We start from the raw sequence: 25,968 nt of genomic DNA on the forward strand, positions 1-25,968 counted from the left end.
AGATGGGCCATTCCCACCTAGAGCCTGTGAAAATGTGCGTATAGGAAGTATGATATGTGAAATAATATCATGAATCTCGCAATTCATTTGAGAAACACGAATCACACAAACTATGTCTGATAGACAAAAACAACAAATGTGAAAGAAAAACAAGTTAAAGTGAAAGGCATCTTTAACATGACAAAAAAAAAGTAATGAAGCAATCCCACTTTGGAATTTAAACTTAAAATTTATGAGTGTGAAGCACATGAAAAGCAATAGTAAAGTAGAATTGAAAATAAAAGGAGTTGCACACACAATGAAAGTGTATCACACTTTTATTCTTGGAGTGTTATCACATGAGAGTCACAAGGCACACATATAAAATATTTTGCAGTAGCAGCACCGTATGAGAATAGATATTTATTTGAGAGTCCATATCAGGACTTATTTAATTACCTTAAAATTCTCCATTGAAGTAAACCGTATTTACCAGCAGGTCAGCTTTCTGTACATTTTCACATTAAGTTTATCATAGACCAGACATTCAAGTTTCAATAGAAAACTTCCAAATTATTTTAAAAGAAAGTTTGATTGCACTATTCAAAACTTTCATATGTTAGTTTCCCAACAATGGAGACTACTTTCTCACTTTCAATACTACCATTACAAATAACATTGGAGATCTTTGTCTCTTTCAGACAGTTAACTTTATCTTAATTATTAAATAAAAAATAAGGGGTAAGGTAATGCAAAAACAGAATAAAATTAGCACAACATTTATGGCACAAAGTTTAAAACTCGTGTCTTCCCTTTGAGGAATTAAGATAAGATAAAGAAATACTTGTGATTCTGGAACAAAACCATATCGCTACTCACACATTGTACTTGAATTTAAACTGTTTTTTTTTCTACGAAAACAATCCTTGCAACAGACTACAAAAAAAAACCTGAAATTTCTTTTTGTTATTATCCTTTTACATTTGAACATCACTTGGGAAAAACAAACAAAAAAACATTTAGATTACAACATTAACTATACAAATGTAATTAGATTAAATATCAGGCTTTTTCCAGGTTGTAAACCAAAGCAAATGTACTCAACTAATTATAATTATTAATATGTATGGGCCCAAGAACATTACATGTATCTTAAAGACTTGAGAAATTTACAAAACATTACAATAAAATATCTGTTAATTTACACCTTATGAATTTAAAAGAAATACAAAATCACAAGAACAAAAAAAAAATTTTGTACACATACAATGAAATACTAAAGCATTTCATTTTTGTATTAACTTTTATAGTGTAAAATAGAAAAATGCACATTTCAAATTTAAAATATTAGCTAGTTAACTACAACATGTATATCAATTATTATAAAACACTAATAAAATATAACAAAAGCTACAATCACATGGTCATTAGCATAAACTAGTTAACTACATGTATATCAATTAGTATAAAACACTGTAATAAAATATAACAAAAGCTACAATCACATGGTCATTAGCATAAAAAGGAAGGCATTATATTAATTTTAGAACAAAAGCAAATAATGAAGATGTATATCTCACTTGAGTATTTAATGAGACTGAAGATGTTTCAAGCAAATAGATTAATAGCTTTATATTATTATTTGATGTGCATAGGTGTAGCAGACATATAATAATAATACTAATAAAACACTAATCTCTTTTTCTTCCTTGAATCTTAATCCAGTAACTCTAATGGGGGAGCATATTCTGTGAAAGGGATTCAAACTATGACTTTCAGATTGTGAATCAAGTGCCCAAACCATCAGAGTTAGGTAAAACACTGATTTGGTGACATATAAAGAAATAATAAAGAAACTTTTTAAAAAAATGTTATCACAGAAAAAATAGAGGTAAAAAAATAATAATAAGTGTAGAATGCCACTCAATTGTTTGAAGATTTTGTGATATTTTATGTCTAAAGCTCTCATTTAACACATGCCAGTGATGTTCTTGTTAGTGCATGTTCTTGAGAATTTTTTAAGACACACAAACACATATATGTATGCCAGTATTTAAAACTTGTTTGCTAATAACTACATGTTCTAGCTTCTCTTTACTTTCTTATTTTTGTTTCTTTAGGAATTCCACATCAACATTTTGCTTTTCATTATGGTTTCTATATATTTACTGGGAGATTCTTTTTTTTAGTAAACATAATATTATATGAACTTTAATGATATTTTCACTGTACAATATACTGGCATTCTCTATTCTGTTAGGACTTCTTTCAGTATCTGTACCTCCATGAACCATACAAAGTGTAAAACACTGATCTACAATCTGTCATTCCTCTAAATTGTGTTCACTCGTGAAGGACTTTCCACACATTTTTGACAAAACAAGCTTCACCTCTTTAATGTTACATATGCTTTCTGCCAATCTCCTGACACATCTCATATTCTCTCACTTCTGGATGCAGGCACTGTGAATTTCTTATTATGAGTTTATCTGGTAGAAGGTTTTTACAAAACTATACTGGAATTTCCTGCAGAAACTTTCTCATTTCTAGTCTCAATGCTTTTTACTATAATGGTTTCTAGTTCAGAATTTTTTATGGCATTTAACATCAATTTCAATGTCCTTATCCAAATAGTTTTCTAGCTTCATAACATCAATTTTCAGTAGCATCTACCCATGCAAATTCCCAATCACATCTATCTTTCTTCAGTATGTTTCTTAACAAATAAAAGGTGAATCAAAGATTCCTGATGTCAACAGCTACTGCTTCAACATTTTTACAGAGTATTTGTATTCTTCAACTTTTCATTAGAAGACTTTTACTTTTGTCATTTCTTACTCTAATTGACAGGTATTTCAATAAGTAAAGAACTAAAGTATCCCACTTCTTTCTTCCAGCTTTTCTCAGCACATAAAGAAAGGTGAGCTATTTGCACTAATCATGTCTTATTAATGAAGTTTTTTCTAATTCTAATGTAAATAAAGTATCCATAAAATCCTCCTTGCAGCATATGTGAGATCTAAGTAATGGAATACACCTAGAGTTAACTGTACTGCTTCTTCACCAAAAGTACAGAGGCCTTTCCTGAAGATATTATGAACTGCATGCACTGGGTATGGAATAAATTCTGGAAATCATGATTCTTTCAAGTAGTTGTGAACACAATTCTACATTCTTTTATTGACATTTGGCCCATCATATCCCAATAATAAGTAAGAGGCAGTGCATATCCTTCTTCTGTCCATTAGTACTTCGCCAACATAATTTCCTTTAGCAAGTCCAAATCTAAGAGCCTATTAAAACTTCATAGTAATTGCACCTTAGTATATGTTGTTTTTACTTTCAACAACCTTCTTAAACTGTTTCCTAAAGTATGGAACCAAGTCCACCAGAAATACTGAAGGAAATATTGCCTTTATTTATTGTCAAGTACTTGGAAATTCAAAAATGAAACTTGCTTGAAATGATTCGGTGGTCTTTCTCAAAAACTATAAGAACATTCACAAAGAGCAAGCAATCTTTAAAAACCACTAAACTCGCTCATTATGTTTTGTTGTTATTGGTTTGTTTTTATGTGAGGCTACTGTTGGCTTTGTCATTGCTTTAATGTCTCCATTAGCTTTATTAGATATTATTTTAGCATTGACTGTGTGTTACTGTCCATTAACATGACTGACCAATTGTTTTAGTCCAGCAACAACCACTATACTGACTTACAAAAAATAAAACAATATCCTCATATTCTCTACCTTTTGAAGTTAGGTTTTATAACACCACAGTCAATTATTCTCCTCCTTTTCACGCCAGCTGAGATCACATTTTGTTTTACCATATATGTACTTGATAATTACCTTTAAGATGAGCATTAAATTACTTTTGAAATTCCTCCCAGCTTTACAACTAATTTAATTAATCAATATCTAGGTACATGAAAGTCTAAAATGTTACCTGCATTAGCTTTCATTATTTAAAAAAAAAAATTACAATATCAATGTACAGACCTTAAGCATTTTGTGGGTTGCCTTGAAAGCCTACTTGCTTTAATACCAGAAGAGAAACCACTGTAAAGCTATCACAAAAACACAACAAAAAAACATTTTTGTACACATACAATGAAATACTAAAGCATTTCATTTTTCTATTAACTTTTTAATCCCAGGAGAGAAAACACTGTAAAGCTATCATTTTTTTTGTGTACGGTAAATAATGACACTGCACTACAAGTATGTAATGCTACTGTATTCCCTTAGGTTACACTGTGAAACTATCTCTAAATAAATTATAAATTAACCACCAGCCCCTCAAAGAGCAGCAGATTTCACACCATCCTGACAGAAGATATGAAACTCTGTAGATATGTTTTAGCAGCATCAGCCTACAGATGATCTGTACTGTAAGTTATTTTCACTGGAAAGAAAAAAAGAGAAGCAAAAATAATTATAATTGATGCCATAATATTAAAAAAAAGTCTACATATTATTTATTAAAAATCAAGGGATGCTAGATTTTTTTTAAATAAAGTAGAAAAAAGCAGGTCTGCTGGAAAGACTAATTACTTATCTTTCATTCAACATTTCGAGACAAATAATAAAACTGCTCCCATGATGAAATATTACACACAACCTCAAAGGAGAAGAGATTTTCCAAGATACTAAGTATTCTTGTAAAATAAATATCCAAAGATGGAGATGATGCTTTATGTTCTTTGAAGATGTTAAAAAACAGTCTACCTTAGTGGATACCATAACACTTTTAAACTATTCAATATTTACATAATTTCTCATAATGTTAATGCATTAATCAAAATCTTTTATTCAATCTTCCAGAGCACCCCTTCATTTGAGAGAAATGTGAGCAAGATCTAAACAATATGTGATTGCACTTTTCTTCAACCATTATATATTGAACTGAAAGTATGTTCTACCATTTTGCAATTGTTTAGTTATAATTAATTAAAACCTACTAGAAGTTACATTTGTGTATGAAACAAATGTGTCCAAGAATAGTACAGAAGTATAAGTTATACCACCAAAATTCACAATCTATACTTCCATTTTGTTGCATAGATATACTTTTACATTATTTCTCAGTGGATAATCTTTTTTTTTATTTGGTAATTATAACAAAACAGTTTATTGGAAATATAAATTCTTTTCCAAATTTCAACTTTTGAAGATTAACTACTTCACCTCTGTCTTTAATAAATCAATTCAAATAAAGTGTTGTTGTTTTGTAAATACAATGAAGAAACTAAAAATTGTATTGACATTTAGTTCATGTGAATTATACTAATTTTTGAAATATTTATAACCTTCTGATATTCAACAATAAGTAATGTTTTACAACAATAGCAAATAGTGCCTTTTCACTTTCGTAAACTGCAACTCTGTTAATCATCTTGTGTTACTTGAATAATTATTTGCTTGAATTATATATTGATTGATTCTTTTATTGTATTTTACGTATTTAATATTCACTAGTTTTAAGGTGTTTTTGCTGTGATATATTAAGGATTTCTGGCAAAGCTGAAGCATTTGAGCCCATAGAAACAAGTTTTCCAGCAGGTGTGATGGTTAGATCACAAAGAATGAGACACGACACACCTCACAGTTAAAAACAAAAAACAAAACAACAATGCACTATTATACAATATAAGGCACAAAGTAAATGAACATGTATTTTTTTATTAATAAACCTACAAGAAGATGTGACTGGCAAGAATGATGAAAACTATTAAATAATATGCTCTTGTATGTAAATAAGAATTACAGACTGTGTCACCAAATTTAAATGTAATACAACACTGCTAATTCTTATCTTAAACATTCCTAAAAACACAATAATAATATGTACTTTAAATGAAAACCTGGACTTTACTGTCTTGTATGGTAATTATGAACTATTCAATTGTTAGCAAACTCAACAAATACTTAATTAAATTACAGGTAAAAGTCAAACAATGCCTTTAGAAATGAGATTGAAAGTTAACCTTTAGGGAACAGTTTAAGAGTCCTCATGTAGAAGTTGAAATTACAGAAAAACTGTTCAAGGCTAAAATGAAACTAATTCCCTTATTCTATTAAAGATCTCTTTAACACTTATACTGGTAACTTCTAAGTGAAATCTCATAAAAATCTGTTAATTTTTTGTGAAATATATCTAAATTCTGTTTAAAGTTTCTTCTCTCACACCTCTACACTGTTTTAAAAATGCACAGAACTTCAAAACAAATTATATTTAATTTTCTTCAGGACTATTTACTGTGTAGAGTTTAGAAAAAATGACTTTTACACTCCAGATACATATAAAAGATTATGAGATTTTTATCTGGAGTGTAAAGGTTGTTATTTTTTAACTTTTCATCAAACTGTGCAAGTTTCTCCAGTATGCACTACATATTTAGAACACAAAATTACTGTGTGAAGACCCTTCGATTTACTTAAAAACTATCACATAAAAAACAAATTTTTGTAACTGATCCAATATGCAATAAAACAAACTTCTTTTCTACAATAACTTTCAATAATTTTAGATTTAAGGTTACGTTCCTGTAATTTGTATGCTTTGCCCAGTAACAACTACATCATAGTTTCCTCTTCTGTTGAGTATTTTACAAACATTAAAATTATTTATAGTTCAAAATTAAGTGACTGATATAATGAAATTAAAACTTCATGTGACCAGAAGTGAGGCATGGAGAAGGTTGTGGTCAATGCCCTTCTTTGCATGAGGTGCAAGTCTAAAACAGTGGTACTTTTGTACATATTAGCACTTTTGGATAACATTTTTTTAGGTTTTGGCATAAAAAGCAAACAGCTAACTCAGGTGTGATAAACCTAATTTATTTAAACAAGAAATACTTGAGTCTTATCTAATTCATGCTCATGAATATGGTTGGGCTTGTTTTCAAAGTCCAAGTTACCTATTTCCTAATACAAATCTGGTAACCATGACATAAATTTCGAAGCCCAGTTTCTGTTATTTGTATAATATAAGAATTGAAAAAATATTAACTTTCATGAGTTAGAGATAAGTAATACTGCAGTGGTGTTTTGTTTCTTACAACCTATAAATATTAAGTTTTCTCACTAGACTCTTACTTTCAAAGCTACTATTACACAGACTGATAGGGATTAGCAATGCTTTAACACAAAACAGTTCCCCACACAACCTATAATCAGTAATGTAGTGTTAAATGTTTTGAGTAAGAAAACTGCAATGAAGGTGCATGTCAAACAAACATTTAGAAAAACATGTTTGTATCTTACCAAATTATGGTATGTAAATAGCTGATCTATTGTATGTACACGGTTTTATTTTGCAAAATGGTGCATGGTTTTTTATTTTTTTGCTATTTCATTTAGAAAGCCCATTCATCTCACTAAGTAATCAAATATTTAAAAGGTTTGGCAAATTAAAAGAAGAACTTTTTGATACTGATACTATTTCTCTTACAAACCATGAGAATTAACTGCATGTTTTTTCAGTATATTTTTGTCTTTTCTTTTTATGTCAAATATAAATTGATATTCTCAAACTATCAGTATATATTTAATGTTAGAAACAAAAATTTAGATGAAAGGAAGATGTTTTTTTGTTTCTTTAAAAAGTTTGTTAGCTAGCAATTGTACTTCCAAAGTTTGCTCTATGAATGTGGTATAGCTTTGAGTTATATCAGATAAGTCTGCCAAACTGGAGTTTTGATTGAGACCTGGAATCATGAAACAATGATGAACTTGCACAGGCAGAGTCAATTCTAATAAATAATCAGACTGCACACACTTGTAAAACAATCTCTATTAAATACTTAAACAAAAACACTTTACATACTTACTTAACTGAACCATAGATGTCACTAGTCTACTTGATGACCAATTCAAGTTCAGGTGAAAGACGTGAGTGAAGATTCATTAAAGACAAACTTAATGAATGATTTTATCTTTAAAAAAAACCTCACATTTCCCTGGTTAATCCTGTTCCTTATTGATGGGGGCCATAACCTCTAAATATTATTTACACAGCAAGTGAAGAACACAACTAATAACTTCCAGAAACAAGGTCACTGTAACACTGCATAACAATTTTTTTGAAAAGTTTTTGCTGATTGTAACAGGTACCTGGTGGGCATGCACAAATATAGTTTTGGTTTTGCTTCATCACGTAGGAACTCTGAGAAATAGACAGTTAACTGTCTTCTGGCAATAACATATTTAATTGCGTTTTTGTTTCTAATATGCTATTAAGTTCAACATAATTAAAAGTGTTTTGCTCCTGATTTTCATTTGTATTCAATGTCCAGTGCATCACGTTGCAGTGTCCAACAGCAGTCAGCAAGCATTGATAGATTCCAGTTGCCCAGATATCATTTTTCCATTGTAGCAATGTCCTGGTGAAAATAAATATTTTGATAAAATGGCATGTGATGGGCAAATTTGGATGTGATTTTTGAGATCAGCAGCCATAAATCAATAAGGAACACCCAACAGTGTTCAAGAAGCAACAACTTTGTTGTGCAGTGTTATCAATGTTCTCCATGAGTGTTAACAGCAATTACCAACTTTAAATATGACAAAGGCAACTAGAAACAAGATCAACTCACTAGTAGTTTTGACAAGACATTAGTGAAAACCTGCATATATTCAGAAAAGGGAATAATTAATAATACTACAGAAAGAAAGAAAACTGATATACTCCTATACTGCAATTTCCTGTCTTCCTTATCCAAGAGTTGTTTCAATGTGATAACTGAATAATTTTTAAAACTATTTTGCATTCACAGCAGTCAAAAATTACATTAAATCTTTTCTGACTACCAAACATAAATCAGAACACAGTACAATATAATAATACAAAATCACCTTTTAGCAATGCAAAAACATAAAATTTTTGGTAAAATAACTTGACTAGTCAACATACATAAGACAAACCATTTCCTTTTTACTTCAAACAGCATCATAAAGCAACTGTCCAAAATACATAAACAAACCCTTATACATCAAAACATAAAAGTTACTCTTAATCAGAGCTTTTTTGAGATGGTACACACTGGTACAACATAACTGCACTGCTTTTGATATTCCAGAATGGAGGGAAAGGTGACAAAACTTGAAAAGTAATGTAAATGAATGTGTGAATTTTTCCCTTTGGACAAATCATTTGTTCACAATGAGACACCAAACTGGAAGACTTACAAATGACAAAGATTAAAGGAATGGGAAAACATACTGTTTGTTTGACTGTGTATTGTGATTGTGCAATTATCAGTGCAGCATGAGGTATGAAGCATCAGGTAGAATTAGCATGCCATTAAAAGGGAATATCAATATTCATCTGGTTTTAACACTTAAAAGACATGGCCTCTATCAGTCGATGTATGATAGTAGCGTCACTTTGATTCACAAGTTTCAAACTAACAGTAGCAGGTGAGAGCCAGTCTCAGTGGACACAATACTGAGTTCAAAGATATTGTTTGGGACTGATAAATAAATGATCATAGGTCAAGATGACTAGTATACAAGTCTGGACTGTACATTCATTAAAAAAAAAAGTCAGAAAGTGGATAAAGGTGATTGACATCATTAATCAAACAGTATCTATTCACCCAAGACAAAAACATGCACAAGTATGAATCTTGGGTATAAGTCGTTTTGGTCTGACATGTTCAGCGAATGTGGTGATGCCAATTTGAATGAATGTGCATTTCTCTTCTTCTGTACTTTGACTTGGTTGTGGCTGGAAATGTATATTGTTTTTATTGTGCCTTTAAAAGATACCCCAGTGCAAAAATGAAACAAATTACAAGTTTCTTTTCCCCTTCTGTAAATAAGAAAGCTAGAATAAGTGAGGAATTAACAATGTCACAGAAAGTTTGTTCCTTGACCATCCAGTGTCCATGAGCTATCTGACAACAAGTAGCCAGCTGTTGGATTACTGATCAAAAGATTCACTTTTGCAAGGAGAACAACTGGTTAGACACTATGAATAAGAAATTCAGCTGTACACTTTGTCATCAAACTGGAACTTTTGAAGTGGAAGTAAAAGCAGAAATGAAAGTTTCTAAAGAATGGACTAAAAATGATATAATTTATTTTGTTGAAAGTCAACAGTAACAGCCTTTGCCTTTATGTAAAAACTTTTCTATCATGAGAAAATTGTGGGACACAAGCCTGCAGTAAAATTGTTTGTTGAAACTGAGAAAGAGACCATTGAAAATGTGTGTTTGAAAGCATTATCTTACAAAAAAGTGTTTATTGCAAATATTTTTTGTACAGGAAATTAGTTATCAAAAGAAACACAATCGTATCATAATTGTGAATCTGAAATTGGTTTACTAAAACTAAATGAAATTGACATGGGCTATATCCTTCACTTAACAAATGCACGTATTAAAACTGTGAATCACATTAGTGATGAAATGAAAAAATACAAATTAATATAGTTACTAAACTGAAGAGTCGAATTTTGAGTAAAAAATTTTGCCCTTATAGCTTGCATTCACATTTATATCACAGATAACAGAATGAACTTCTCAGAAATTTATTTTTCGACTTGATCAAACTTGAAAATGTTACTGCAAAAGAAATTCTTGATACTGAATTATTTGATAGTCTTCAGTCTTATGGAATGAAAGAAGACTACCTGAAAAGTCATTTACTTGGTATGGCATGTGATGGTGCAGCCATGATGTTGAGCAATAAAAGCATAGTTAACAAACTGATGAAAGACAAATTTCCTTCTGTAATTGGGTAGCACTGTGCTAATCACAGAATTGAAATGTCAGTTGGTGATGCTGTAAAATCAGTGCCAAATATCAACAGATTTAAAGCATTTATTAATAAACATTATGTCCTTAATCAGGCATCACCTAAAAATAGCAGAGAACTAAAAGTGTGTGCAATGTTGCTGGAGATTCAACTTTTAAAAATTGGCTGAATTTTAAGCATTTGATGGATGGCATCTTGCTTCTGGTCAGTTTCAGCTGTTTGGGAAAACTATGAAGCATTAGTACAAAATTTCAAAGAAGCAAAGCACAATTCAATAAAACAAAAAATAGTAACATGCATATGAAGGCTTCTAATGAACCATTACAAGCACATGAGGCATAACTAACGATGTGGATGCCCCACATGATTAATTGTAGTAATAAACAGAAAAGATGCCATACAAGTAAACATACTTTTCAAAGTAATGATATTTAGAAAATAACAACAATTCAAGAAAACACGTCAAGAAATGTATTGCCTTGAGAGTAATCTGAAAGTGCAGTATAAGTGAACATTTTTTTAAGCAATAATGTTTATAGACAGAACAACATCTTAAGCAAATGCTGAGAAATGTGTCACAATGCAATTAACCTGTTGATGAATAACTGATACTACCAAAAATCAAATACAGAGGCATCACTTAAGACAGTACTTCAGAGAAACACACTGAAGGACTTCAGTTATGTGTTTAGATTTAACAAATAGATGCTCTCAGAGTTATAGATTACTGAAGCTATAAACTAAAATTGAGGAAATGTCTCATGAATGTTGAACTAAATAAGCAGACATCAGTGAGCTTGTAAGGAGATATACTGTCTTTGTTATGGAAAGCTGCTAAAGCTGTCTGCCACTGTCACTAATTTTGAACAATTGACTAGAGTGAAGTCAACTGGCTGATAACAACCACCACCAGCTCTCTGGTTATGTAAGTATTAAATAAAGTTACTTTTAATAATGTGTAAACGTTTTTTTTATGGTTTTGAATTTTTCACAAAGCTGCACAAGAACTTACTGCAGTAGCCGACCCTAATTTAGCACTGAAATACTATAGGGAAAATAGCTAGCCATCTTCAACTGCTGCCAATGTTTTGGTTACACTTTTACCATAATATTATAATGCCCTCACAGCTGAAAGAATTAGCACACTTGGTGGGATGAGGATTTGAACTCACAAACCTAAGATTACAAATCAAGTATCTGAACCACCTGGCTATGCTGGCTCTCTTTTATGTTTTGAATTTATAACTGTGTGATTATATACTTTATAGGTTTACAAATAGGCACAATTTTGGAAGAGAAGACCAAACCCCTCTCCCACTGAAAAAAAACGTAATCCTCTTTTGTTCAAGAAATTATTATCTTCCCTCTTACAGTACCTTGGATCTCTAAAAATGTTTAACATAATTTGAAACAGAAAAAAATCATATATTTTAAAATACTTGCCATAAGTACTCCATCTTACAAGCTTTGGACATTTCTATAGGTTATTTTCTTTATGCACTTCAGTATTTTATTCTAAATATCATGTACTAATTTTTGCACATGTCATAAAAATAATTCTTATTTCCCACAGTAAAATAAATAATCGTGACGTACACCTATAGACAATTCTTGTCATTTTTTTATATTTTATTACTGATGTCTTTAAGGAGAAAAAGTTTGTTAACTTTATATAGAAATTTGATGTTTGAAAATGTCATAAGTATTATGGTTATTTTCATCAACAAAACTCAGTAGTTTTAAAACAGTAGTCTTGTGAAAATTTCTAAGTGACACAAATCATACAACTGATCATATTATTTTCAGCTTGTTAGAGGTTTGGAACTACTTTGCATGTATGATACCTACTCATGTACAGCAGTTTAAAGTGAATAAAATAATTTATTCTTAAATTATGGTACCTGAAGCCAGAATTTCTTCTATTTTTCAAATATTTTTGTCACAAATTTTGAAGGCAGTCTTGTATTTTAATTCCAAATATTTGAACAATTTCAATACACATTATATATTTAAAAACAGCTAATATAGGTAGAGAAGGCACTACTAGAGAAGCAAACAATGTTTTGACCTTCGTTGTTCACTCTTCTACTAGTGCCTTCTCTACCCATACCAAATGTTTTTAAATATACAATTTTCTCTACAAGTGGGTTTTCTCATCATCACAGATTATAATTTCAATACACAGTTATAATAAATATATTTTAATATTCTGATACTTACTTAGGGTAATTCATGAAGAAAAATATTATATTTTAATTTCTATATAGGTACAAAAATTTTGCTTGTAAACAAAACAACTTACTTGTTGATTTTTTTTTCAGAATTTTCTGCCCATCCCCTCAACAAAAAAAAAACTTTATTTTTACTAATTCTCTATCACCCCTTGAAAATACATTATTCATTTCTTGATTTTCAAGACTTTTATTTAGTGTTTGTTCAGGCCTTGGTTGAAACCTTGCCATAATACCATATAAAGTGGTTTAATTACTTACTATTAAAACACAGCTTTCAAAACATTCCTTTAATTATAAATTGTTAAAGTATTTGTAAAGGGTTCAAAAATTATCTTCAATGAGAAGACATCAAATAACTTAAGATAGGTAAGCTTTTAAAGTTTAACAGATGGGTTTAAGCTGTAACAAAGAAAATCACATTGAAATAAATAGTGTTTGGAGAAGGTTTATTCATCATTAGATTTAAGTAGTTTCCTTAGACAATTGAAGAAATATATAGTTGGAAGCAAAAAAGTCACATGACTGGAGATTGCTTAAGGCTTAATAAAGGTATCATATTAATGTTTAGTTCTTTGTTTGAAATATAGTGTGAATTTTTTTAGAATGTTTTTTAACAGAAAAATTTTTTTTGTAAATGCAAAAATGGTAACCTTCAGAAGAGGGCTCTCCCTTAAAATGTAGGGTAAATCAAAAGCTGCTTAAAAACAAAATGGGAAAATTATTACAATGTTAGAATAATGCAGTGGTTAAAAAAGTTAAAGATGGCTTTTTCAGGTTGGAGAAGGCATGGTGTACTAATCAACTGATAAGCCTTTTGATTAATTGACTAGGAAACACCATTCAACACAATGATCATCTCATTATATCAGTTGAATTGAATCACTGTTTATTACCTTATATACTGTTGTGGCAGAGTGTAGATAATTTTTGGATTTATAAGATCTGTTTCAATTTCGAAACCTCTCCAGTCATCTTTATCTCTTTATTTGTTGCCAACCAGTTTTTTTCTAGACTCTGACCTATCCTCCTCCTAATAATACAGTAGACACTCTCTGATTACAGACGTTTTTGTTAGTCAATGATAGGGTTTCCAATAATTTCACTTATTACTTTACTCATAATTTTATAACAACTAACAACAAAGAACTGCTTATGTATACACCTGTATGGTTTTAAAATATAATACATTATATTCAGTAAATTGTGCATATTGTAAACTTGTTAGCTCAATGTGAAGAAAATTCACATGTATATTTGCAAATAATCAATAGTCATACACACATGGATCAAATCCATAACTAGAACAAAAGCACAGACATTGAAGTTATCTTCTTACTATTGGTAGTCAGAAATCCAGCCAAACCACTGATCTTCAAATTGGTTTTGGACTGTTGTAGATTCTGTGATCCTCTAGAACATAGCATAAAATGATCTAAAATAAATTATGCATAATATCTCTAACTTATGTAGGAATACAACTTATGTTCAAATGATTTAGGCTTACAAACTTCATAATTATACATTGGTTATAGAATATTTTTCTAGTTTGGTCTGTAATACAAGATAAAACATACTAGGAATATTTCTGATAATGATGTACCTACTATAGTATGTTTATACACAGTCTTACACTTTTCCCATGTGTTTATGCACACAAACACTGCAATAAAAATTTCAGCTTGACTTGTACTCAAAATTAAAAAATAACACTAGCATAACACTAACCTCAAGTAAAGAAGACCATAGACACCTCACTTGGCTATTCAACCTCAGGAGTTACATGGGTTACCCTTCTCATATTGTTCATCCTATGACTTTCTACTCACTGTTCTTCCTCCCACAGAATGTGTCATAATGTCACTTGGCAGTAACTCTTACTTGTATACCCAATTCTTGGTTCTAGGAAGGTGCCTGTTCCCTGCATAGCCTTCCTTCATTGGTAACCCTTGAGTTATGCAGGTACTTTCTTAAGATATGTCTCTGTTATTTTGTGTTCCACTTTCTCTCATGCTCCTCATCCTCTCTATTAACACTCTGTTGATACTTGCAGTTTCTTTTTTTTTTTTCTTTTTGATCGTAGCTGTTGGGTTATCTTATGACGATCCATTGTGACTCCTCTATAGTTGTTTCTTATGTCAACCACCAGTGTGGAACCCACTTTTGTAACCTATGCTTCACCTGAATTTTTTATGAAGTCCCATCAATTTAGACATCTGCCAGTTATCAATGAGTATTATCCACACCTTTAGTCTTCTTCTAATCAATTGTATCTGTCATTGTTCAAATATTTACTGCCTTTGCTGTCTTCTGTATTGTATACCATGTGGATCAGATGATCTATTCCTTAGCCATTCTTCTCTTCTAAATATCTGGGCTGCCCAGCAGGGTTTTAAGTTATTTTCTACAATCTCTCTTCATTATTTCATCATTATACAATTCTTTGTTCCCACTTATTTTTTTATGTTCAGTTAGAGTGGTCTGTTACTACCTTTCTTAAACCTTCCCCTTCTGTAGACACCATCACCATTTTTTTTTCACAGCTTACCTCCTCCTCTAGGGGCTTATCCCCTTCCAGCTTCAATACTTGAATTCATCAACTCTTCCAAATGGAGTATTCTTCTTTGAGTGAATCCAATCTAATGGTTTTTAACATTACCTCCCATCAGATTTAGCATAACACAGCCTCTCTTGTTTCATATTTATGCCAATCATTGGAGGATATCTCATAGGTCATTATGTAGACTACACCAAACACATTCAGTCTCCATGACTTCCATTACTGGACAGTTTCTTGTGCCACTAGTTTTCACCTCCCTCCAGAAACCATTGTCCAGTCCATCTAAAGGCTCTTGTCATGAGCTTTGCTTGTTGATTTGTAGATTTCATCTTCATCACTACTTTTTGTATATTCTTCATGTCCCCAATACATCTCATGATATCACAATATGTTTACCAATCCTTTCATACACATTCAGAAAAAAGAAAGCAAAACACACCGAAAAGGAGCAGAAAACACCATTATAAAACAAAATGTCCATTTGACATGCAGAACTAAACAATACATTATATGTATGATGTGTTATTAAACTGCACTAAATGGTCAGTGCTGCCACACAGGAAACACCTGAAATCTGCATCAAGTGGGACAGTAAAAAAAAGTGTTACATATATCCTACCATGCTCAGTACCCTCCATTTAGATGGGGTTTTCTACACAAATGCTTTAAAAGTATTTCTATATACTTGACCTGACCATTTCTGCATCTTTTGCTTAAAAGAACAACAAAAACAGGATCAGATGTTGTCATCTCCTTAAACCAGGCTCACACTTGCTATCTTTAGCTGTGGTAACCCAATGAACAACTATTCTCAACAGAGAACAAATTCTAGATGTTTGTACCTGAAGAATATGGTCTAAAATGCTGAGTAAAATGATATGGAGAGTTTCATCTATTAGTAGTGAAGATGTCTCACTATAATATCTCCCAACCAACTGTTGGTGAATATGTGTAGACATATGAGATTTGTATTTTCCTTAGAGTGCAGGTAAGGGCTCCTCCTCTCACCATATGTCACTATAGTTTGCATCTCATGTAAATATTTGACCAAGAATAAACAGTCTAAAGCCCTAGCTACATAACACATTATAACTTTCCACAACACATAACCAACACTGGATTCCCCCAATGTCTTTTACTTTAGTACTGCAATGACAAATAAATAAAAAAATGGACAAAAGTATTCTTTGCTTTAGATGGGTGCAATTTCCAATCAGATGCTGCTCTATAAAGGAAAGTAATGTTTCTGTGGTTAATATCTCCATTACCTAAAATCATATTTCAGGTAAATAATTATTTCTCTGAACATCTTCCACTTTTCCTTCCCATTTCTTGTGGGTTTTTTTTTGTATTATTAAGAATGACCACATGCTGACACTCGTGGAGATTAAAGTTCATGGAGGTTATGTCTCCTTACTTTTAGGAAAGGGCTAAAGCATCATGATGATTACATCTAAAACTAGTGTGATACACATGTAGAGGAGGGAGTTTGTTCAAAGCTTGTGGTGTGTGCAGAAAATTCAATGGCAGTTGCACATGAAGCAACAGCTCTTAGTGGTGCAGAAAGGTATTTATCTGGAGTAAATTGTCATATAAGGAAAATGTTAACCTTTAAGAAAAATTAATTAAAAGCATTAAAAGTGTCTCATATATGATCAGTGATATGAGAAATGTGAATATTTTGAATTAGTAAAACAAATGGACAGATCTACAAACTTACCTCCAAGTCATTTGTGAAATACTGCTCTTTTCCTTGTTCGACCTGCAAGTCATGAGGAAATATTTCTCGGCTGATTACCTATAAATATGGTATTTTGATTACTATAAAATTGTCATAGTTTTAACAAAATTAAATTAATATTTGTTACTGATGTATAATAAACAATGTATTCTTCATTTCTGTAGAAATGAGAACAAAATCTAGAGATGTACATATTTCTGTTAATAGTGCATTTATTTTTCTTTACAACATTCTTATATTTAAAAACTAAAAAAATTCATGTTTAAATAAACAGATTAATATGAATATTTTGTAGCATCTGTAAACCAAATTTATAACCAACTTCAAAACTTTTGTGTTGAAAGCTGAATATTTTATAGCAATAAAAAAAAAGCCCAGCATGGCCAGGTGGGTTAAGGCGTTCGACTCGTAATCTGAGGATCGTGGGTTCAAATCCCCATCGCACCAAACATGCTTGCCCTATCAACTGTGGGAATGTTATAATGTAACAGTCAATCCCACTACTCACTGGTAAAAGAGTAGCTCAAGAGTTGGCAGTGGGTGGTGATGACTAGCTGCCTTCCCTCTAGTCTTACGCTGCTAAATTAGAGACGGCTAGTGCAGATAGCTATCGTGTAGCTTTGTGCAAAATTCCAAAAAACAAATAAACAAGCAGTCAAAATCATATGATGCCTTTTAAATATCAACTGTAATTTGTTTGTCAGAAAAAAAGTTACTTGCTAACTTGGTGAATTTCCTGCAAAAAGAACTGTTTGACAAGTTTCTGAGTTAGAAATAGAGTACAATTTCACACTTATCACTAAAAAGGTATAATTAAGAAAGAAATACTGTATAAAAATGGAAAACTGTAATAAAAAATACTATACAGTAAGACCAGACTAAATCAGTTTATTAAAAAACACAAAGGGCAGTGTAAAAAGTAACTTACATACAGATATAAAGTGAAATTATTAAATTATTCATATGCATTAGGAATATCAATAATACTCCAAGCATTAATGCTTTTACCTTTCACAATATAGACTTGTGAAATTAGAATCTCATCTTAACAAAAATGACAGAAGCAACAAGTCAATTTATGTAACTGAAAGACACTCCAATCACACAATACAAGTTGACACTTCAGTTGTGAATATTTAAATAATTTAAACTGAAATTTCATTTTCAGTATTAAAAACACTTACAAATAGTTTCTATTTACTTTATTCAAAAAACATTACACTTAATATCCCAAATACCAATGATATTGACAAACATTTCATTCAACATTTATACCCAGAAATATAAAATAAATTCCTAAAATTTTCATCCTTCAGACCTGATCTGTAATTTACCAAATGTTATCCATTCAGTCTAGTTCAAATATGCATGCAGATGTAATAAACAGTTGAAAATACTGTAATGTAGGTTTATTTGAAAATTTACAAAACACAAGTGTGCATAATTATTTGAAATTAATTACCTGTGTAGCTAAATCTTCAAACCTTCCACCAACATTCAAAGATCTTAGAAGCTGATTAATCTGGGAATAAAAAAAGAGAGAATAAAATATATGAAACTAAAAATCTCTGCAAGTGATTAAGTACTTCAAGTAAATCTTGTACATATCTATTTATAAATTATTCCTATAAAATCACAGCTTTTTTAATAGTTTCATCAGAGAAAGTATTTGTTTATTTGTATGCTTATACAAATAAACTAAAATTTAAAAAAACCTGAAATGCTGTGATTTTTTTCAAATATCTATCAACAGCAGTAAGACTAAAATATTATGTCTAAAAATCTTTGAAGTATGTAACAATGCCTCAGGAAACAACCTACATAAATTTAAAAAATCATATTTTTTAGCTGTTCTAAGTAAATTAAATAAGTATCACATATATCACATTAAATGAAACCAGAGATGCTGTAGCACCCATACTTTTACATATTTGTCTTACATAATAACTGTAAATTATTTTATTATATTAATCAGGGGTGGACATGACCCCAACACACCCCCAGATTCAGCTAGCTTTGGCAGTATGGGAACTGTTTTTACCATCCCCTCTTCTTTGAATCTCTGAGAGTAAAACATGCATGTTTAGCCAAGCACCTCCTTCCTACACCACTGATATGCACAATTAAATCTTAACATCAATGAAATGATTGCAGAAGCAACAGTGCAGTCACTGTGTCTCACAAATAACCTCACAAATGCTGTCTAATGTTCTAGTTAATGTTACTGATTCCATAATAGCTTAATGCCCATCATAAAGCATAAATGTTGCTAAATATTTATTCTGAAAATTAAAACTCTAATCAAATGTCTTATGAACATGTTTTATAAAAAATAATTATATTATAGGAACAATATATGTTCAAAAAATGTTTATCTTTTTTTGGTTACTTAACTTCTACTTTTTCCTAAAACAGCAATTTTTGTTTACATTTCTTTATACTTTCTGAATTGTCCTCAATTATAATTTTCACTTATGTATATTTCTGTGTTATATTTAAATCTAATACTTAACATTTAAATATTGAAGCATGTCAAAAAACTGGTTTTAGAAGAAATATCCTTATGTAGTCAAATATTTGAGCCCGAAATGTGTTAATTGTGATAAAAAATATAATAAATTTCATAATAATGAGCAAATACACATGATGACCTTTCATATCTGTTTAAAAAAACTTCTTTTTGTTCTTTAAATGTTATTACTTCTAGTGATTTTCTGACAAATCACAGCTGTAAAATTAGAAGGTTGGGCTAAAAATGTAGTGTTTTTTTTCCCATAAATTTTTGTGTTGTGATGTTTTTACATGTTCTGTTATGGCTGGGTTTTTCATTCTTGCATAATTATGCTATTAATATATTTTACTGACTATTTCATTGTTCTATGCTACATTCCTGAGATAACAAAAATACAAAACTATATTTTACTTTAAATAAATGCTAATAAATTACTTAACATACTATTCATAAGACTTTGTTTAGAGTTTCTTATTACTTTATATCTTTCAAGTTAATTGATGAATTCAGAAAGCAACTTACATCATCCCTCTGAATAAAAAGAATGTTAATTAAGTAACTAATAATGCAATATAACTGAATGGCATTACTTTCGAATTATATTTCTGTCTTTTTGTAATATTCAAGACAATCTTTAGGATTGATATCTGATAACCAGTGTGACTACATAAAAATGATTAAATAGGTTAAAAGAATTGTTCATGGCATACCCAAGGAAGATCAGTAACAATATTCAAACTTTGTGAATACATAACACATAAGTAATTATTTTTCTTCCCATCAAAAATAGACAAACTTTGTTTACTTAACAAAACTCTAATGATATGTAATGGATAATTACTACTTCCTTGTGCATGTACTCATGACATACATAGAAACTACCATAACACATTTACCTTCTTTTCTTGTTCTTTTTTTTTCAATAACACAAAAGAATGGCAACCAGCCATACTGCCTTGAAGAAGGAACCTATTCATAAATTCAACAGTTTTAATACAGCAAATATGAATTAACAACAATATGAGAAAATTGTGCTTAAATATTTGAACTAAATAACTTTATAAAACAAAGAGAATATGGAAAATAATCTACCACAAGCTTTGAAAAGTTTTAGGTTGTTGGGGAAGGGAGGTTATTAAAAAATAAACAACATATTATTTATGTTAGTAAGTATTAAAAAAGAAAGTTTCAATACACACAAACCTAAATGTAACAAGCATTTGAAAAACAGTTAATGACATTAAAATTAATAAAAAAATTTGCTTATGCAAAATTTAATTCAAGAAGTCACTAATAGCATTTAAAAACAGAAACTTCTGCATGAAGGTTCTGAGGTATGCAAAATGAATATACAAATGTTACACTTAGTATCCCAACAACTGGTTAATGAAGCTTGTACCTCTATAAAACATAACATAATGTTTAGGGACAAAAAAGAACCTGCTGATTCCTCTTGACTGTCCCATCCTCTAAACTAACCTAAACTATCAAAAGAATAAACATCTTAAAGCCAGCCCTTATCATTCATATAGTTACCAAGCTTTTTCATAAACTTTCTTAAGTTTACAGCCTCCACAAAGGCAACCCATTCCAAAGGTCAACCACAATGACTAAGCTGAATATGACTCCTATATATTTGTTTCCCCTAAACCTATTATTCTTGCCACTATCAACTATCAAATACCTCAATCAGATCCTCTTTAACTCTTCTTTCCTCAAAAGAAAACTATTTCAGAAATTTGATTCTCTCTTCATATAACTCCTCCATCACAAGCAAAATTCTAGTAACCCTCCTCTGAACCCATTCCAACAATTCATTGTTCTTCCTAGGGATATGATTGAATACAATACTCCAATGTGACATAACCAATTACCTGTACAATGAAATAATAAACTTTTTTATTCAATATTTCTATAGATATATGACCTAAAATCCTATTTGCTCTACCACTAGCAACAACACACTACTTGGATGGCTTAAGAGACTGATCAACAACTGCACCAAGATCCCTTTCTTTCATGATACTGCTAAGGTTATTGCCATCCAAATCATACTTATAGTTTAAATTATTATAACTGTCAAGTAATATCTTGCATTTATTACAACTGAAACCCATCTGCTGTTTATCTGCCCAACTCACTAAATTATCTAAATCCTTTTGAAATTCAGCAGCATCCTCTTCACAGTTAGCAACACCCAAGGCTCATATATCATCAGCAAATTTAAGTAATATATTGACCATTCCTTCACCTATGTCACTGATGTAAATGAAAAAAAACAAAGATCCTGAGACTAAACTTTAAGGTACCCCACTTGTGACAACAATCCAGTTTGAATGAACTCCATTTATAATAACCCACTGCTTTCTTCCCTCCAGCCTCTCTTCTTTCCAATTAGCTAACTTATCACCCCAACACCTGAAGAGATCTTTTCATTTTCAAACCTTTTATGTTGTACCTTGTCAAAGGCTTTTTGAAAATTCAGATATAATAAATCTACACTGCTACCAGCATCTACAGTACTGTGCAAAAGTGTTAGGATAAAATAAAAAATTAGATTCCATGCTACTTTCAAAGAACAATGGAGGACAAATCACAGGTAAAACAGCAATATTTTATTAATCTTTATGTGTTACAGCAAACCTCAGTAGAAGTGCTTGAGTTCAGTAAATAGTTAACATCTTGTGCATTCCCCCTTTTGCTTTGATAATTGCAGACAGTTTTTTAAGCACTACTGCAACATATTTAATCAAAGTGTCCTTTGGTATTTTACTCCAAATGTCTCTAATACACTTGCATAAAATTTCTTTGGAAATAACCTTTTATCTGTAAAGTTTTTGATCTATCAAATCCCAGATGTGCTCAATTTGAATGAGACTGCAACTCTGTGGGGACCATTGCATCAGTTAAATAACTCCAGCAGCTTCTTTCTTAGCTAAGTAATCTCTGCATAGTTTGGAAGAGTGTTTTGGGTCATTATTTTCTTGATAGTGGAATCGTTTACCAATAATATGCAAACCCCTGGACTTGCATGATGGATCAGTGTCTGATGGCACTTATACTGGTTCAATATCCTATACATTTTGCAAATATCTACTGTTATATCAGCTAAAAACATTCCCAAACCATCACACTGCTTCCTCCTTGTTTCATGGTAGGTACTATGCATTGAGGTAAATATCTTCCACCTTTCTTCTGCATGATGTACAAACTATGTTTTGAACCAAATATTTCAAACTTGGACTAATCCATCCACAACAACTTTTTTCAGTCACTAACTGTCCACATCTTGTTTATTTGTTTTAACTTCTACACAACCAAATATTCCATTCTTATTGAGTCTCCTTAGTACTGTAGATTTGGACACTTTCCTATCATTTTGTACATGATCATTTACCTCACGCCTGAGATCAGTGGCAGTCTTCCTTTTGTCCTAAAGGCTGCAAAAATGAAGATACTTAACATCAGTATCATTGAGTTCAGATGTTCTGCCTCTTCCTTTCCTAATTTGGTCTCATGATCTAAGGTATACTTAACAGTTTGGAGAGCATTTCAAGTCTGCAGAAATTTGTTAGAGAGTCCAACCAGTATGACATAAAGCTTTAATGTGAATTCTCTGTTCTACTGACAATTATCTATGTTGTCTGGGCTATGGCATGACAACAAAAATTAACATATAGCGTTAAACACTATTTTTATCAACGTTTATTTGTGGAATACTATTAAATTGATTTCTCCTAATATATACTGGTACCATATGCTAGCTTCTTGCTACTTTCTTTCTGTATAGTTAATACACTACATGGTGTACCACGACAGTTATTTCAGATGCTGAATTTGATGAGTATATTCATTTAAGCAGAACCCTTATGACATACCCTTGATACAAATATATGGAAATTCTAAAGAACAATAAGTTCTCACTCTGCCTTATTCAGTTGTCAACAGGATCAGTGAAGCATTACCATAGTGTTAAAATTTACATTCTGTAAAGTCATGGAAGAATAATCAACATAAAATGGAAAGAACTACAACACATTCTCTTGTCCTATTAATTCTGCACAATGCTTTATATAAGCAGTAACCTTTTTCAAAAGATTTGTAAAGCAAAATTTTCTCTTAGTGAAACAATGTTGACTATCAAATAAAATTTTACTCTTTGTGAAATGACTTTGCAAAGCTTATTTTATCAGAATTTCCAAACCTTTTCATACAAATGATTTAAGACTAATAGGTCTATAATTACTGGCACAATTTTTACTACTTCTTGAAAAGAGAAATGATATTTGTTGGCTTCCTTTACCTCCACTGTTCAAGAACTTACAAGAAAAAAAAAATTAAAACCTTTAGAGAAATATTAACTGGCCACATTTTTTTCTTAAAAAACTCTGAATTAATGCAGTTATATTCTCTGACCTTGTTTCCACCTAGCAACTGTTCAAGTTGCAGAATACTGCTTAAATCTTCATCAGTACAAAACAAACTGAAGAAAATTCAGAATTTAATGACCCAGCCATCCTTCATCTTTCCTCAAGGGTCTTACTTCAATCCTAACATTTTATTTATGCTTAACACATTTAAAGAAATCCTTAATATCAATTTTTACATTTTTAGCCAACATTTTATCATACATCCTTTTTGATATGTTATTTTCTGACAAATGCAAAGAAAGACACTCATACAAAATAACATAAAAATACCTGGATAAAATTAAAACTTGGGATGATGGTGATAACTTCTGGCAGAAATAAATAAATAAACTGAAAAACAGAACAACTATTAAGAATATCATAAGCCTCAACTAAAAACAGAAAGCTGCTCCAGAGAAATATGAATATTTAGTGAACCTGAAGTACTATGGCTATAAACCTGAGAAGGAACTGATTAACAAGACAAGAAAACCACCCTTTGACTCTTTCAGAGGCTGATAAACACATTCAAACTGAACAGAAATATATTATTGAATTATCAAAGCATAATTTAGCTTTTTGTAAAAATTAAGTAAATCAAGCATAAAATACATGTGCATACGTTGGAATTAACTAAAATACATGTGCACAGGCCTGTTCAACACAAAAATGTTGAATGTATACCTACTGATTCTAAGTGGCACAAAAAATTATTTAATTAATTATCAGCAATTTATGTATGCTTAAAAAGTGTCCTAGGTTACTGTTAAATTAATTAACAGAGTAGATTTCCATTTTATTTCTAATGCTAAGAATATTACTGTGTATTACAAAACTCCTAGACAATGAATCAAATAAAAAAGAAAAACTTAAAAATTAAAATATAATCAAATAAGCATTTCAGCTACTTTCTAAAATATAATTTCTGACTATTCACTCACCATTAGTTTATTACAGAAGTATTCTCTACAATAATAACTTGTACTGTTTAAATAACTGTTACACACACACACATCACACGTGACAAATATCCACATACTTGATGACAAGAAACCCACTTGGAATAAAAATATATCTCAGAATGGCTGGTATGGGTATTAACACTTATCAATAAAAGTGTTAATACCTATACCAGCCATTCTGAGAGACAAATTACCATATCACTGAGAAAGTATAAATGTGAGCAAAAATAAAACAGCTGATTAATACAGTTTAATAAAGCTTTGTGTAATTTATTGTAAAATCTAAATTCAAACAAATTAACTAAACCAATTCTCTCACTAATGGTTCAAGAAACTAAATAAATGCAATACATCTTAATTCTAGCAATGAACAAATTTTCTGACATAAGCTCACAAACCTCACTGAATTTTTATTGAATACTCATTAACATCACTATCTTCATACTTGTATATATAAATAATGTATTATGTTCTCTAGATAGCAGAAAATCCTCAAGTATTACATCCTCATTAGGTTTAGCAGCTACTAACAACTAACAACATTATAAGATTGAAAACTATAGCTTATAACTTCCTGAATTGTAAAGTCCCTTAAACAACCCTAACATGCAAATAAAACAGTACAACTGCTCCTTCACCATATCTTTTTTGTTATTTTGTCATTCTGTGAAGGTGACAGTATTCAGTTGTGATAACCTCTTGTCCTTACCACCGTATGTTGTGCTATTGCTAAAGTTCTCACTCTAGACAGGTGGTTATGCAAAATCACTCCATCCTTGAAAATCCTTTGAAAATTGTTTCAATAGGAACT

General features: G+C 30.8%; 1 protein-coding gene across 5 annotated transcripts in view; it reads right to left on the reverse strand.

Annotated features, from left to right (window-relative positions):
* Window positions 1-299: 299 nt before the first annotated feature.
* The window catches only part of LOC143230459 (uncharacterized protein C8orf76 homolog), a 52,150-nt gene continuing 26,481 nt past the window's right edge, over window positions 300-25,968 (reverse strand). Inside the window, exons 5-9 of one of the 5 annotated variants that reach the window (XM_076464056.1) lie at window positions 20,683-20,755; window positions 18,737-18,796; window positions 17,254-17,331; window positions 14,313-14,386; window positions 300-4,386 (exon numbers count right to left, since the gene is read on the reverse strand). In XM_076464056.1, coding sequence (XP_076320171.1) covers window positions 4,350-4,386; window positions 14,313-14,386; window positions 17,254-17,331; window positions 18,737-18,796; window positions 20,683-20,755 — 322 coding nt within the window. In that variant the 3' untranslated portion in view covers window positions 300-4,349. Of the gene's footprint in view, window positions 4,387-8,255; window positions 8,366-13,877; window positions 14,007-14,312; window positions 14,387-17,253; window positions 17,332-18,736; window positions 18,797-20,682; window positions 20,756-21,470; window positions 21,613-25,968 lie in introns of those variants that run through there. The other 4 variants (XM_076464059.1, XM_076464058.1, XM_076464057.1 and 1 more) reach the window with 4 other exon arrangements.

The sequence above is a fragment of the Tachypleus tridentatus genome, chromosome 10, assembly GCF_004210375.1.
Source record: "Tachypleus tridentatus isolate NWPU-2018 chromosome 10, ASM421037v1, whole genome shotgun sequence".
Classification (NCBI taxonomy): domain Eukaryota; kingdom Metazoa; phylum Arthropoda; class Merostomata; order Xiphosura; family Limulidae; genus Tachypleus; species Tachypleus tridentatus.